The sequence below is a fragment of the Peromyscus maniculatus genome, chromosome 11 (genome assembly GCF_049852395.1).
Source record: "Peromyscus maniculatus bairdii isolate BWxNUB_F1_BW_parent chromosome 11, HU_Pman_BW_mat_3.1, whole genome shotgun sequence".
NCBI lineage: Eukaryota > Metazoa > Chordata > Mammalia > Rodentia > Cricetidae > Peromyscus > Peromyscus maniculatus.
Window position 1 is genome coordinate 53,168,426 of NC_134862.1, and position 17,318 is coordinate 53,185,743.

Genomic DNA, 17,318 nt, shown 5'->3' on the forward strand with positions numbered 1-17,318 from the left:
AGGTATAAAAAAAAAACATACATTGGAGAAGATAAGTCTCTTAAAAAAAAAAAAAAAAAGGTGCTAGGAAATATCCACGTGTAGTCCCCTACTTTCACCCTATATATCCCACCCCCACTCCCTAACCCCCCTCCCCGCCAAAAAAAAAAAAAAAAAAAAAACTCAAAATGAATTGAAGACCTTAAGGGAAGATATAAAACTCAGGAAAATGTTAAGGGCTCAGGCACAGGAAAGCTTGGAAACCGATCTCAGCTGGTAAATGGACTACATAAAATGAAAGCAATGAGGACAGCAGAAGGAATGGCCTATAAGATGGGAAACCTTTGTCAGCGGCATACTGGACAGGGATTAATAATCTCCACTCTATAAAGACACGTAATGATGGGCTGGAGAGATAGCTCAGTAGTTAAGAGCACCCTCTGCTCTTCCAGAGGACCCAGGTTCAATTCCCAGCATCCACATGACAGCTCACAACTGTCTTTACCTCCAGTTCCAGGGGATCTGACAGCCTCACACAGACATACATGCACGTGAAACACCAATGGAAGATAGATAGATAGATAGATAGATAGATAGATAGATAGATAGATAGATAGATAGATAGACAGACAGACAGACAGATAGATATGAGTAAATGAAAAATTAAAAGTGTATTGGGGAAGTAACTAATAAAATATACAAGTGTAACTATCGTAATCTCACATGAGCATATTAAACAAACACACTGGAGCTCATTTACTTAAGAAGAATTCTAAATTATACACAAACAATTTAAAGCTAGAAGAAGGCTGGGTACAGTGATGCACATCTTTAAACCCCGTAGTTAGAAAGAAGAATCTCTGAGAGTTCAAGGACGGCGTGGTCTACCCAGTGAGTTTCACAGCTAGGGTTACGCAGCAAGAACCTATCACAATAAATGAATAAATGAATGAATAAATAAATAAATAAGTTCTAGGGTAGAAAAGTTGAATATGGTTGGTGATGCATTAAAACGGTGAGGTAAAGGCAAATGATTTAAGGAGATGCCAGTGGAGTTATGACTTACCTAAGACTTTTTCTCGATGCACTAGAGAACACATGACCAGTGTTAGCTAGCTATTTTCCAAAATTTCTTAAAGATCTGAAATTCTTAGTTAAACACTTTAAAAGGTGACATATATCTAGGGATTTTTCTGGTACAATATTACTAATATTTGACAAAGATAAGTTAAAAAATAAATTTAATAGCTCAGAAATGGAATTCCATCCTTTAGGTCCCTAATCCAAGTGGAGACTAAGTAGTTCATTCCACATTTCCAAATGATCCAAACCCCACCTAAAAAAAATACTACAATTCTATGTTGTCCCCATCTATTATATTAAAACTGTCAGGTGTGTTTGGGGTATTCATGTTTTTTTCCCCCCAGATTTAAAAAATAGTAAAGACATGTCAAATATTAAAAAAATAATCCCTTCAAGTTGGGAAATATCATTTAACTAATATTTCTATAGAACAAAAGCTTCACAAAAATAATTAGGACAAATAAAGACTCCAAGTTACAAACATCTACTGAACTGGTTCTTAAGGCCAATCTAGTAATGAAATCTACATTTCTTTCAGAATGGTGGGTAAGGCTTGTGGGTATATGGATGTCAAATATTAATGATGCCAAATGTAATAAAGCATGCCTACAGTACCAGTACTAGGAAAGCTAATGCAGGCAGAAGAGTTTGAAGCAAGACTCTATCTCAAATCAACAATAAGCAAGAGAGTAAATGGCAAGGCATGATGGTGTGTGCTTGCTATGCCAGCACTTGAGACAGAAAGATTAAGAGTTCAAGGTCAACCTCAGCTACATATTGAATTTAAGGCTGGTCTAGGCTACAGAATACCCTGACCCCCCCCCCCAAAAAAAAGGGCAGAAATCTCACATGTATGGGCAAGGGAATATCTGAGATATTATAGATTAGACCTAATTCCTTCTATTAGTTAAATCTTCAGTGTTCTTGTAGAGCACATAAAAAAGCACAGGATATTAAGAGGTGAAATTTTCACAACCTGGTATTTCACATATGATTGTCACGTTAAATAGAGCACAACCCTCTTTTTATAATTAACCTGTTCCTCTGAAAAATACCCTAGACAAGGCCAAACAAGATGGCTGGCTTTGCAGAACAACCTAAGTTCGATCCCCAGAACTCACACAATAAAAAGAGAAAACAACTCCCCTAAAATTGTCCTTTGACTTATGTATGTGCTCTGTGGAATGCACAGTGTGCACACATGCATACTCACAGACATACTGTTAAAAAAAAAACAAAAACTGGCAAAGGCAATCTAAGGGAGAAATGGTCTATTTTGGCTTACAGTTCCAAACAGATATAGCCCATTAGGGCAAGGAGGACACAGCAGGAGGCAAGAGAGGCATGGAGGAGAAAGCAAGTCAGTTGGTCACACTGCATCCACACTCAGTAGGTACACAGTGAACATGAAGGAGGGCCAGGATATCAAGCCTCAGGGCCCACCCCTTAGTGCCTTTCCTCAACTTATGAAGGTTCCACAACTCTCCCAAATAGCATCATCCCCTGTTGGGAAACAACTATCTCAAATACATGAGAGTATTAGGACATTTCACATTCAAACCCCAACACCCTTCACGTCCATTTCTACACACACCACACTTGGGTAAAGTGACTTATTACATATCAGCAACTTCCTTCTATGCCTTTGTTTAGTATACTCATTTTGGAAAACTATGAGTTCATACTAATTCACAGAATACAAAAATGGATGAGAATCTCAAGGTGATTTTTGTTTTGTCTTGTTTTACCTCTTTTGTAATTTCTGAATTTCTGATGTGATCATCATTAGACTGACAAACCAAAACTTCCTATCCTTCCCTTCCAAAGAAGTGACACAACTAGAACGGACCTGGACTTCCTGAAAGCACACTATTCTTCAGACCCAGAGTCACCTCTCACTCCTACTTACTTCACTTTTTTCTTCTTCCTACATAGCGCTCTTTAGCTTCTCCTAATTCTGGCAAAGATTACACAGAAATGGTTATAAATACATCAATCAGCAAAAATTGTTTTTTTGATACCAAGAAGAAGAAATAAACTCTAAAATACCTTCAAAAGTACCCTTCCTTACCCACTATTTCAAAAAATGATTGTGGAACTCCTAAGTGCTCACCAATACATGCTAATCTTCTGTAGGAAAAAAGAATCTACATTTGCATAAAATATCATGAATTTGAGCTCGAGAGATGGCTCAATCATTAAAAGCTAGGTTCACAACCAAAAATATCATGAATCTGAAACGAAAAATTGCTAAGTAAAGGAATACATATGTAAATAGCCTTGAAAACAAATCTTAACCAAAATAAAAACAATCATCTTAAAAATGTTCTATAACTCTTCACCTAAAAGAAATTACTCAAACAAATGTCCTTATAGTGTAAGTTTATATGTTACTGTTATATACTGTCCCATTGCTATGGGATGGTCTGTATGTCAAATTACTGATTGGTCAATAAATAAAACACTGATTGGCCAGTGGCCAGGCAGGAAGTATAGGCGGGACTAACAGAAAGGAGAATTGAGAGAACAGGAAGGTGGAGGGAGACACTGCCAGCCACTGCCATGACAAGTAGCATGTGAAGACATCAGTGAGCCACGAGCCACGTGGCAAGGTATAGATTTATGGAAATGGATTAATTTAAGCTATAAGAACAGTTAGCAAGAAGCCTGCCACGGCCATACAGTTTGTAAGCAATATAAGTCTCTGTGTTTACTTGGTTGGGTCTGAGCGGCTGTGGGACTGGCGGGTAAGAGAGATTTGTCCTGACTGTGGGCAAGGCAGGAAAACTCTAGCTACATCCCATCACTTATTTTACTGATGATTTCTGTAACGGTTGATCTCGAATCACCTAAGAGACAAGCATTCAGTTATATCTGAAAGACTGTTTAGATTATGCTAGCCTCTAGAAATGTCTGTAAGAGATTAGCTAAATCACATTAACTGAGGAGAGAAGCCTCTCCCTGAATGTAGACAGCACTATTTCAGGCACTAGGATCCTATACACCATGAAAAAGAGAAAGCTAACTGAGCACACTATTCACCCGCCTCTCCTTCCTACATGGGGGCAATGTGATCATCTTCCTGAAGGTCCTGCCACAGAAACTTATAATGATGAACTGTACCTCTGCCTTCCTTAAGTTACTTTTGCCAAAAATAAGTAATCAAAATTTTAACTCAAATTGAGGAAAAGATAGTACAGTAAATAATATTAAAATTCTAGACTTCAAAGATTCTGCAAACTATTCATTTTAACTAACTTCTTTAAGTTTTTCTGCTGAGAATATAAAGAATAATGATGCTGGTAAAGTTTATTAAGTATTTTGTGTATATTACCACAGTTTAAGATCTGCTTAAGGAATACTGATGATTAATTTGAAGAAAAATGGTCTTTCAGTATATTTTAAGTGAGACAATGATTTCTTCAGATTACTACACATCAAAAACATTCATTTTTATGACCAAATAGAAAAAAAATAAATTTTTATATTTTTACCTGGTCTAGGTACAGGCTGGGCTGCAGGAGTTTGAGTCTTACGGGCAGATGCACCTTCCTTTAAAAGATAAAAATTGATGCATGACATCAAAGTTCGTTTACATAGCAATCAACCATTTTAAAGAGATCCGATATTGCTCTCCCATTCAGTCATTTGGCCAAGGCCTATAAGTTCAAAAAATAAAATATTTAAGAGGCTGATACAGGAAGACTGCTGCATGTTTGAGAACAGCTTGTACTATATAGTGAGTTCTAGGCCATTCTGAGCTACATGAGACCCTGTCTTAAAAAGACCCCTGACCCTAAAACAAAACAAAACAAACAAAAAACAAAACAACAACAACAACAAAAAAAAAAAACTACCACTGCAGCAGCCAGAGCAGACCTGCAAGCCATGCCTTGTCTTCCATGATGAACTAGACCCTAAAATCATGAGGCAAAATAAACAAGTAAACAAAGACCTAGTTATCTTTTATACTATTTTTAGCAAGGTATATTAATGAAGGTATTTAATGCAAATTTACACTGTTACCAAGTAATATTCTTAATGATTTGTTTAATTGTGGAAAAAAATACTAGTATTTTCACAGCTACCTGACTTTTTTGTAACTTTTGAAATTTATTTTTAATGAAGTGCTGGGGATCAAGCTTAAGGCCTTGCTCACGCCAGACAGTCTGTCTATGACTAAGACACACTCTAGTCTACCTATTTAAAGTTAACTCAAACCTTTTTCCTCTAAAAGTGCAAAAATGGGTAAATGATACATAATCTCATGTTAGAAAGATATAATGATACTTTTTGGTTCATCTTAAAAGCAGGTAACTATTTCAAATAATTGAATGTCTTTAATATAGCCAGGAAAAACGGGCCAGTATTATGGCTTGGCAGGTAGGGGTGGCTTGCTACTTCTGACAGCCTGATATCAATCCCCATAACCCATTTGGTGGAAGGAGAGACTCTTGTAGTGTTTTTACCTCCACATGCATTGCCCCCCACACACAAATAATAAATGTAAAAAATTTAAATATTCAAAAAAATTTACAAAAAGGAGTTCTGTTATATTTAAACTACAAGCAAATAATCTTTAAAAACTAAATATTAAAATATACTAAACTTTGAAGTATACTAAGGAAGACACTTATGAAACACTTTATATCTGCCTTTTGTGCAACAGTTTCTATTATTCACAACAATTTTTACACAATTTTCTTTACAGAAAGCTTCAAACATAATTTAAGCTTCAAAGCTATTGCTGCATGGAGCCTTTATCCTCATTGTATTCAACAGAAGAGAATTTGACAAGTACCAAAATCAGTTATAGTTCCATAACCCAAATCACTATTATCACAAGAAACATTTAAAAATTACTAAATGTTGATTAAAAATTGAGATTTTACATGAAAAATAATTTAGAATTGCAAAATATTCCACAGCACTTTTAAAAGCTAACAAGGGAACACCTTCACTGTTAGTATAATGGTGCTCCTAGCCTTCAGTTACAATGCCATAGAAACCATTATTTTTTAGAAAAAAGAAATAAAAAAAAAAAAAAACAACAGCTACAGTGTTTATTAGCAAAAAACCGTTGGGGTCCAAAGCCCTGAAAGATGCCAACTTATCTTTCCGGAATACCCTCTCTTCTAGGCAGTTAGTGGACATACTCTATCTAGCAGTTACTGTGAGAGCTGACTTCACTAATGTATTCATTTTGTGAAAATCTGTGAAGCTTATTTACCATAAGAGTAACATCTTCTAAATAATTATATTCACATAAAAACTAAAATGTGCCGGGCGTTGGTGGCGCACGCCTTTAATCCCAGCACTCGGGAGGCAGAGCCAGGCGAATCTCTGTGAGTTCGAGGCCAGCCTGGGCTACCAAGTGAGTTCCAGGAAAGGCGCAAAAGCTACACAGAGAAACCCTGTCTCCAAAAACCAAAAAAAAAAAAAAAACTAAAATGTAACATAATATGAGCTATCAATAAAGTGAAATGTTTAGTAGCCTAAGTTAGGAAATTTTCTGATATATTTATCTCTAAGATCATCTTCAGAGACTTGTTTCATCCCTCTTTGGAATTCCACTGCCTAGAACACAGTAGGCACCAATTACTGGTCAACTCAATGTATGGTGGCTTTTTTATTTCTTTCTTTCTTTTTTTTTTTTTTTTTGTTTGTTTTTTTGGGGTTTTTTTTGTTTGATAGTTTTTTGTGTTTTTTTTTTTTTTGGTTTTTGTTTTTTTGTTTTTCGAGACAGGGTTTCTCTGTGTAGCTTTGTGCCTTTCCTAGATCTCACTCTGTAGACCAAGCTGGCCTCGAACTCACAGAGATCCACCTGCCTCTGCCTCCCGAATGCTGGGATTAAAGATGTGCGCCACCACCACCCGACTGGCTTTTTTTCTTTAAATCAAAATAGATTAGGCAAAAGACTAGAGCTTGGAAGCAACAGAAACAAAACAAAATACCTTTCTGTCCATTACAAATAACCTATAGGAATTTCTGTCTACTTTTAATAAGTTCAAACCTTGATCCTTTTAAATACTATTAATGCTTTCTGTTTGCACAATGAGCAATCCTTGCTTAATGAAGTAATCATTCCCTGGTTACAGAAAATAAGTCCCATTCCTTGGTCACTGAAAAAAGGCACACATTCTAAACTAGGTCAACAAAAGTCCTTTCCTGGGATTACTTCTTACAAATAAGAGCTAGCTGATAAGAATTCTAACCATAAGGCTGAACTATGAGGGATGCCTAGAACAGTGATATCCTTTGATTCAAGAAGATAACTTACTAGCATAAAAGACAGAGTATAAATAAAGTATAAATAAATACATATAAAAGGAATACAGTTCTCTTTGTTAACATCTATTACCTTGTCCTACTGGCATTCAAGTTCTACTTTTCCTCTAGTAATTCGTCATAACATGAATCATTTTAAACTCCCTCATCTCACTCTGCGTACTATACACACATCTTTTAGCCTCAACTCGTAGGATCAAATTTCTGTGAGCTGCAAAAGAAAGATTTATTTGTTGTCCTTTTCAGTTTATACAAATTGAGTTGTCTAAATCACTGCAGTACAATTTTGGTTAATTTGATGCCACACACAGTTATACAGTGTGACACAACAGTACTTTATCAACAAGACAAAACTCAAAGCTCCTTACTGTGTCATTCATTGGGAGTCACTTCCAGGCCTCCTAGCAAGTGCCCAGTTTAAAAAGCAGTTATACTTGGATCTCCGTTCTTCTGAAACTGCGTAAGAGATCTGAGAAATGGCAAAACACAATTCTACCATTCTCTACCATGAAGATGAAAAGGTGAAATATTTTCAAAGTTATATATAGCTGTGTGTCTGACATGAATTAATAAGAACTGTAATTTGGCAGTAACACTAAATAGACTGTCAATACTATTGCTGTTGGTTTTGGGTATTTTTAAAGATATTAAGACTGCTAGAAACAGTCGTAAAAAGAAAGTTATCAGCAGAAACAACCAAAGGAGCTGACAAACGGCTAAGTGGAGAGGAAACTTGCTTTCTCTTGTAGGGGAAATCTAGTATTACAGCTAGCTGCATTGAGACATGAGCTATTTTGGGAAAGTTAAAATAACTCAGTTATACAGAAGGACAAACAGTGACAGAGCTGCATTTCCAAGATATAAGAAAGAAAACAAAGCAAGATATGTTCTTTACAAGTAACTCTTCGTTGTTTTATTTTAGTGAATGAGATAATCTAAGATCTTCTGGCACTGGGAAATGAATATCTGCTGCTTAAACAAGTAGGCAAAAGTATGTGTCAGGTGTGGTAGCACACATCTGTCATGCTAGTAACTGGGAAGGCAAGGCTAGGACGCCGGGACTCCCTGGCTAGAAATACTCTAAACGTACAATAGTTACTGAAGTTGGTTTTAATAGCTTTATTTACATGAACCTGAAATACTGAGAAGTCTTAATGAAGAAAACAAAGAACATATCTAAAGACACATTTATATTCTACAAATGATAGCAAATAATGTTTTTAAAATTCTGTTCACTTGGGACTAGAGAAATGGTTCAACAGTTAAGACCATACACTGCTCTTACAGAAGACACAATTCAGTGTCCAGAACCTACTTCAGCAGCTCACAACTGTCTATGTCGCCAGCTCCAGGAGGATCCAATGTCTCTGGCCTCCAAGGTCACCTGCACTCATATGTAAATACACACAAACATATATAATTTTAAAATAATAAAAATAAACTAGCATAAAGTTATTATACTACTGCATGCTTTTATCTTTATCAAAGCAAGCTACTGCTATGAAGTTTGGCTTTAAAAACTAGACTTCTTAAACATAACAACACTTAAACATTTGAATTTTAAGCACACTATTTTGTTGCTGTTTTGAAAGAAACTGATGTACAACAGGAAACTGGGATTGAAGATGTGCTCAGTGAGTGGCAGACACCATTCCTAGCAGATGAACTACCCTGTATTCAATCCCCACTGTGTACTGTGGGGAGCACACCCCACACAGCCACACTGGGGAAAATATTTTTTTTAAAAAAACATATGTACTCAATGTTTGTCAACACCATCACAGTTAACATGATTAAAAAACATAGCATTTTCCTCTCTGTTAACATGAAAATAAAGGGCTCTCAATTCTGAAAAGATCAAAAAAACTTTTTTCATATCCAGGACATAACTAAGTACTTGAATGCCCAGGGCATATTTTTGTTCTTGCCCAACCTCAAAGCAAATGATGAAAGTGGTACTGTGTCTATTTCACAGGTGAAACTACTAAACTAAAAATACAAGTAACTTGTCCCAGGCCACATCACTAAGTACAAAACAAATGATCTGTTTTTATTCTAAAGTGTGTGCCTCTAACTGCTTTAAGTCACTGCCTCCCCTTTAAAGCCTTCCATGGCAATCTTGACTTTTCTCTTTCATTTGCCCTTCTCCCATAAGCAAATGTTCCATCTCTGTAACCTTTTACCACTTTTCTTCAATGGAATATTGGGAATTCTAACCAGAGGAACAAGGAGGAAAAAGAAAAGAAGGCATCCAAGAAAGGAAGCAGTACGTATTTTTCAGATCGCAAAGTTTACACACAGAAAAACTTACACATAGTTTAAACACAGAAAAGGCTGCAAAGGTGGCTCCTTCAGTGAAATGTTTGTTGCACAAGCTTAGTGACCCAAGTTCAGATCCCAGCACCCGTGGTAAAAGCCAGGTGTGGTAATACAGGTCTTAATTCTAGCACTAGGAAGGAGAAGACAGGAAGAAGATGCCTGGAGGTCACCAACCAGTCACCAAAGCTTGACCTCTAGCAGCCATGTGTATACACACACCTGCAGACACAATTACATGCATATGCATGTGGGGGGTGAGGGTGGAGAGAAAGAGAGAGAGAAGGAAAGAGTGCATAAGCACAAACGAGCATGTTCACACCCAATAGCAAGTGAGCTCATACTAGGCAACACACATCAAAGTAAACCTCAGCAATTCCACACATGAAAATATTATTATGAACACATTCCACAGTGCTCTAGGTGACAAAAATCAACACACACACACACACACACACACACACACACACACACACACACACACACACACACACGCTGTGCTTCTATGCTAATAGTAAAAAGTCTGAAAAATAAATGAAAAAAAACAATTTTACTAATACTATTAAAGTAATGATGGTTAGGAACTAACTTTAGCCAAGGTGGTACAGCTTTGGGTCAATAAAATTTATAACATTCCTGAAAGGATATAAATAAAAATATGCCTCTGTTTCTGGACTTTTAGAGTTACTATATTAGGATTTGCATACTACTGCCTGAAATCACATAGATATTCAATAATTACTATTAAACTCCCAATGGTTTTTGCAGGAGTAGAGCAACCTACCGTAAAATTCACATAAAATCGTAAATAACTTCAAATAACTAATCTTGGAAAGAAGACACAAACTATAAAACTCAAACTTCCAAATTCAATACTTACTACAAAGCTATAGCAATTAAAACAATACATAACTGAGATCAAGACAGATAATATAGATTGGTGGAGTGGGAAATAAACTCTCCCATTTGACAAGAGTGCCAAAATCATCTGAGAAAGGAATCTTCAAAGAATGGTGCTGCAAAAACTGGTATTAACATGTAAAAGAATGAATATCTACCAGTACCTTATAGTATATACAAATACCAATTTATATAAGATCACAAGACCATATTTGACAGTTAAAGGTATATAATGAGAGAAAAGTTTATATGGAATCTGGCATTGATGTATTGATATGAGACAAAAAATAGAGTTGATAACACTGTTTATATGATAAAACAGATTTCCTCAAAATGAAAAACAGCACTAATGGCATAGCTGAAAAATATAACTCATAGAATGGGAGAAAGTTTTTTCAAGTCATTTATCTCATTAAAAATTAATGTCCAGAACATAAAGAAAATCCTTTCATTTTAGCACAAACAACAAAAACAAAAGACTCAATTCAAAAAAGGTATAGGACTTCAACAGAAAATTCTCTACAGCATATATATAAATAACCAATAAGCACATGAAAATATGTAAAACACCACTAGTCTTTTGAGAAATGAGATACCATGTCAAACTCGATAGAACAGTTTCATGACATTAAACAAGGGAAGCGGAGGAGCTGTAGAAACGGCTCAGCCGAGAAGAACACATAGTGCTGTAAAGAGGATCTGAACTCAGTACCTAGCGTGAATATTAGGCAGCTTACAATGCCTATAATTCTAGCTATAGGCATCTATATTCACACTTACATAACCCAAACGTACATAGACATACATACACATAACTTTTAAAATAAAATGAAACTTAAAAAGATAAGCACAACACAAATAAAAAATCAGAACCCTCAGTGCAAGGTTGGCATGAGTGTAAAACAACTATGACAGTGGTTGAAGACATTCAAGACAGAATGACCATCCATATCAACAATTCTAGTCATGGGTACCTACCAAAAAGAACTGAAGATTGGGATTTGAATAGATACGTGTGCCCTTACGCTTGGAGCAATAGTATTTGAACAATAGCCAGAGTGAGAACAACCCATTAAAAACTCTAACAGATGAATGGATAAACAAAATGAGACACACAATTTCTTCTACTCAGTTTGAAAAAAGAAAATAAAACTCTCAAACACAATATAATGTTGATGAAAACTGAAAATATAATGCTAAATGAATTAAATAAAACACAGAAAAACAAGTATTCTATGACTTCACATATATGAGGTACCCAAAATAGTCCGGTTTGGAGACAAAAGGCAGATTAGTCATTAGTAGGGTCTGAGTGCAAGAGGGAATGGTAGAATTATTGGCTAATAAGTATACACACTTTTTTTTCTGAAATGGAAAACTCAAGAGTATTAGTGACAGTTGCACATTTTAAATGTTGAGATGGTACCACTGAATTGTGAACTTAGAAATGGATAAAATGGCATATGTTACAGATATTTTATGATTAAAAGAAAAGAATAAGCATAAGTTACTAGGAACATGCCAAGATGGCAAAATTCAAGTATCCTCCATGACACTAGAATTGGGCAAAGACAAGGAAACAAAGAATAAACAATACTGAAAGCATCAGTCATAAAGAGACCATAGGAAAGCGGAATAATCTAGACATATACAAAAGTCAAACACCAAAATGAGGTAAGTCCACTGAGCTTGAGGTGTGAGAGAAACTAACATTCTTCTCCACATTAGCCAGCTAGTTCTGCTTAAAGAAACCAAAAGTCAGTTCTATGCCTAGAACAAGCCCAATTGGTGGTTCTTTCAAGCCTGCAGTTAGCAGGTTTAGTGTGAAAGTGATGCCTAGTCACCACTGAAAAAGAAATTCACTCTGACATCCTCCATACCTCAGAATGCTATGACCAGTTACCTCCTTGAAAATAAAAATATCTGAGAAAATGCTTCTCTTGGAGTAACAAATATAAATTGTGGAGCCTAGGCATACCCAACTACAGTCCCTGAGGAAGCTACACACCAATATACCGAGAATAAAGGGTGGCAGGAGGTTCACATTGCAAAGAGCTTAAAGGTGCACAGTGGCCCTGATTTCTCTGGCAAGAGGTAAGATAATGATAGAGACTGAGAGCCCTGAGCCACAAGTCAGGAGGCAGCTCAGGGTGGCAACAAACATGCTCAGAACCGAAAGCTCTAGAATGATGGTTAATGGGACACTCCCCAGAGCCTCACTCCTCCCTAACGGTTTCCAAATTAGAAAGCACTGAGAAAGTTTTCTAGTACTAGAGTTGCCTCTCCCACACAAGAGCGAACTCAGGAGATTGTTCTGCATTAGATGTTAGACACACAAAGGGACACAAATCTCAGAGCATTCTCCAACAAATGAAAATCAGTTTGGCCTACAGACTGCAAAGCCAAAGGTGCTCGGCAGTGTGGTCCCTGATATTCAAGAATGAGAAAAGTTACTAAAGTGATTGCAGCACTGTCTGTTAAGCAATGTTCCAGCACAGCACAAGTGCAGGACTTAAACAGTCACCAACTTCCAATAACAATCCCTTCTACTAGCAATATCCTCTTCTAAAATACTGAAAAAGAAAATGCTCCAATACAGTGTTTCATGATTGAGACTTTTACTTGTCTTGCGTTCAATTTCATATATTCTATAAAGTTTTAATTCTAAAAACAGCCAAAGTTATTTTTATTTTTCATCTTGTGTTAACTGTGCTCATGGATTTTTCTTTAGTGGGGTCAGTTTTTTTGGATTTCATTTTTTTTCTCTCTCTTCTCAACATTCACCTATCTTGTTTCTTCTTATATTTAGCCCAGGCTCTTCACCTTTTCTTTTCTGTCCCCTTTATAATATTTGACTTCATACCTTACTCTATATGATCACTTACTCCCATAGTCACTGACGGTATAAGAGTCAACATTAATAAAATGTATTTCTAGAGAATAAGGACATGGCTCAATGGATAAAGAGCTTGCTGCTCAAACATTGAGAATTGGTGTTTGAATCCCCAAATCCTATGTAAAGACAGATGCAGTAGTTTCTATCTATAATCCCAACGTTACTTTGGCAAAATATAGAAGTCAATATAAAAAAGGAAATTATAAAAAAAAAAAAGTCATTTACAGTGAGAGTGAGAGAGAGAGAGAGAGAGAGAGAGAGAGAGAGAGAGAGAGAGAAAGAAAGGATGGAAGGATGGAGGAAAGAGGAAACTTGAAATCACTACATTAAACCCAGAAAGACAAAGTACATTTTAACTCATACACAAAATCTGAATAAAAGTGAAAATGAGGCTACACAGAGGTAGGAAAAGACCTAAATTTCATATGCTATATACACAGACACGGGAGGGAGGGAGGGAGGGAGGGAGGGAGGGAGGGAGGGAGGGAGGGAGGGAGGGATCCTAGAACTTGAGAGACAAAGCAGGAGGTACAGTTCAAGACTATACTGGATCACAGGAGACTGAAAACACAAATCCAGAGAGACTGTGACAGTGTGTGTATATGTGATTGAAACGATAATGTAATTACTTCCTTTTCCCTTTCCTCCCATCTAAGCACTCCCATACACCCCTCGTTGCTTTCTTTCAAATTCGTGTCCTCCTTTTTCACTAACTATTCTTACAAACATATGTACATACTTTAAAAAAAAGTCCAACTATAAATTATATAAAGTAAACTCTCTGAGGGTTGTCTGCTTGAAGAATGATTTCTCCTGTTCTCACAGTGTAAATGTGTAAATGTACTCATCTGTGACGAACATATGACCCACGCTTCTTCCTGGAGTGTGCATACACACAGAGATAACAGCAATCAGTATGGAATCTTGGTGGCTGTCAGGACGACTACATATATACACATGACCAGCAAGGTCATACAGCACCAAACAAAAGAGCAGAGATTCTCTAAATTGATGAGCTTTTCCATTTTCTTACTGTTCTTTTTAAAGAACAAGTTTTACTTCTCAGTATGGGGTCCTACAAAATATCCTTATAATATAATGAATTTGTGTTTTTTATATATGCTGATTTGAGGAAACTTTAAAACACTGAAGAATCTGGGAAGTGGTGGCAATCGCTTTTAATCTCAGAGGAGGCAGACAAATCTCTGAGTTCAAGGCCAGCTTAGTCTACAGAGTGAGCTCCAGAGAAACCCTGTCTTGAAATAAATTTAAACAAACAAAATAAAAAACCTGAAGACATTAAAAAATGGTAAGATTTCCCACATTCATAGATCAGCAGAATACTGAGATACATACCAGACACACACAGACAGACACCGACACAGACACACACACTGCCAATATGTGCAATGCTACTTGCTGAATATCCCTAATTGAAAATACTCTAAAACCTGAATCTTAAAGAAATTTTCAGCCTGACTTCTTGTGACAAGTCAGTCAAAGTACAGGTATACTAAAAACATTTAAAACTATGCCCAGCATATGTTACATACATAAAGCATGTCTGAAAGTGAGTAAGTTTCATGTTTAAGACTGAAGGATCATGATTTCCAGGAAATCACAATATGCTCAGAAAACATTGAAAAACTGAAAACACTTTAAGTCTACTGTTATAAGCAATTACAGATAAAAAATATGAGTGAAAGACATCAAAATGTAGCAGTACTAATTTAGCACATTAAATGAAGTCAGGAAGCAACATTTAATCGTATCTCAGATGAGTCAGTAGCTGGCTTTTTGAACTTGTCTTCAGATGTGATTACCTCTAGATGCAACCTGACCCACTAAATATTATTAACAAACCACACATGGTGGTGCACATGTCTAATTCCAGTGCTTGGGAGGCAGAGGCAGGCAAATCTCTGTGAATTCAAGGTCAGCCTATCTACACAGTGAGAGCCACAGCAACAAAGAATGACCCTGTCTCAAAAACAAAAAATTATGAACTACTGTGACTTTCCATTGAATGGATTTCTTCCCTCAAATTACTGAGGACCTGAGTTGTCACCCAATCCCTTTCTTGGAAGACAAACATTTCATACTAATATTAATCACGATTTATGAATAATAAGTGATATAATCATCAAATACTTTGGTTTCAAGTATATAAGTTGTCATTTTATACAATCTTTCTTTTAAAAAAAAAAAGTGGGGAGTGGGGCTGGAGAGATGGCTCAGAGGTTAAGAGTGCTGCTTGCTCTTCCAGAGGTCCTGAGTTCAATTCCAAGCAACCACATGGTGGCTCACAACCATCTGTAATGAGATCAGATTTCTTATTCTGGCGTATATATAAAATACATGAATAAATAAATCGTTTTAAAGAAAAGTTGGTGCTGAGGGAATGTCACGATGATTGGACAACAACCACCTTACTCCCTGAGCCACCGCCACAGGCCAACACCGTAACTGTAACTGGAAAGACACACGAAACTGAAACTGCTAACTCACTGAGATAACAGAGACCGTGAAAGCAAAATCATGTGTCTGCCAAATCACTGAAAATTTTAAATGATTATACTCTTTTAGGTTAATAGTGTATGAATCATGTTTATAGTTTATTAATTATATGAATTAAAATAAAAGTGCTGATAAATAGTTCTGAAAGAGACATGTATATTTAACTTTGCGTTCAAGTCAAAAGAAATTCTTAACAAGAGTTTCTGCTACCCAACTTAATGAAAACTGAAGGAGAAAATAAAGCAGGCAAACACTGACACTTGTGGTCACTCTGAGATTGCTAATTTACAATTAAGCTAACACATGCTTTCGAAATTCAAAGAATAATAAAACAGTTCATATAACTAGTGGACTTCAAAAGGAAAAATATATTAATAGGTAATTTTTTAAAAGGGCAGTACTATTTACAAACATAAAGTAACCAAAAATATGACATCTGTCTACATCTTTCATACAATGAAAAAGTCTGTATTTTTAAAAAGTCAAGAGGTATAAACTGCAAGTAAATATTATTGTGCACATTAGGGAACATCAGTAAAACTAACCCTGATCCCTAGATAACTATGTCAAATAGTAATTTTCAAATAAAAACGGTGAAAATTATACCTGTTTTAAAAATCTAACACTACAAAGAAAAAGTATTTAGTTCTTGTCATGAGCTGAAATAAGTGTGACATATAGGGGCCATGTAAAGCACAAACAAAAGGGAAAACAATGTAGACAAGAGTGGACTTATGTCTCCCTTCTCCTATTCAACAGCAATAGCTCAGTGTTCTCCAGCCATTTCTTGTCAAACTTTTTTAAAATCAAAGACAAATAATTGAATTTATACATAATAATAAACAGATAATTCCCACAGTTACTGCTAGTTTATATCATGTAAATCACTCAAAACCATTAACTATATGGATAAGGGAATAATTTTTGTATATGTAGTAGAAATAAGGAATTAGGAAGCATTACAAACCCTTTCTTTCAATTTCAGTTATTATTATAATAACTTAGTTATTATAGACATGTCTAGGAAAATTCCTTACAAAAGAAAGGGGAGAGGGAGAGAGGGAGAGAGGGAGGGGGAGGGGGAGGGAGAGAGGGAGGACAGGTAGACAGTTTAGGCCACTATACCCAAAGTAATAGATACCTTTTCCCCCATAAGGCATATATTATAAAAATAGAAACAGATCTATGTAAGCAACAATTACATGCCACTTATAACTATAAAACTTAGCAGGGCAACTGTCAGTTTGCTAAGTTTGAGAAAGAAACCTGCCACAACTATTTGAGTTACTTTAACCACAGAATTCGGATTTAAAAGGAACTAGACTAAAGGAAGAAGTTG

General features: G+C 36.0%; 1 protein-coding gene across 1 annotated transcript in view; it reads right to left on the reverse strand.

Annotated features, from left to right (window-relative positions):
* The window catches only part of Cdc73 (cell division cycle 73), a 112,128-nt gene that overhangs the window by 29,147 nt on the left and 65,663 nt on the right, over positions 1–17,318 (reverse strand). Inside the window, exon 11 of the mRNA XM_042258265.2 lies at positions 4,557–4,614. Within this exon, the coding sequence (XP_042114199.2) occupies positions 4,557–4,614 (58 nt within the window). The remainder of the gene's footprint in view (positions 1–4,556; positions 4,615–17,318) is intronic.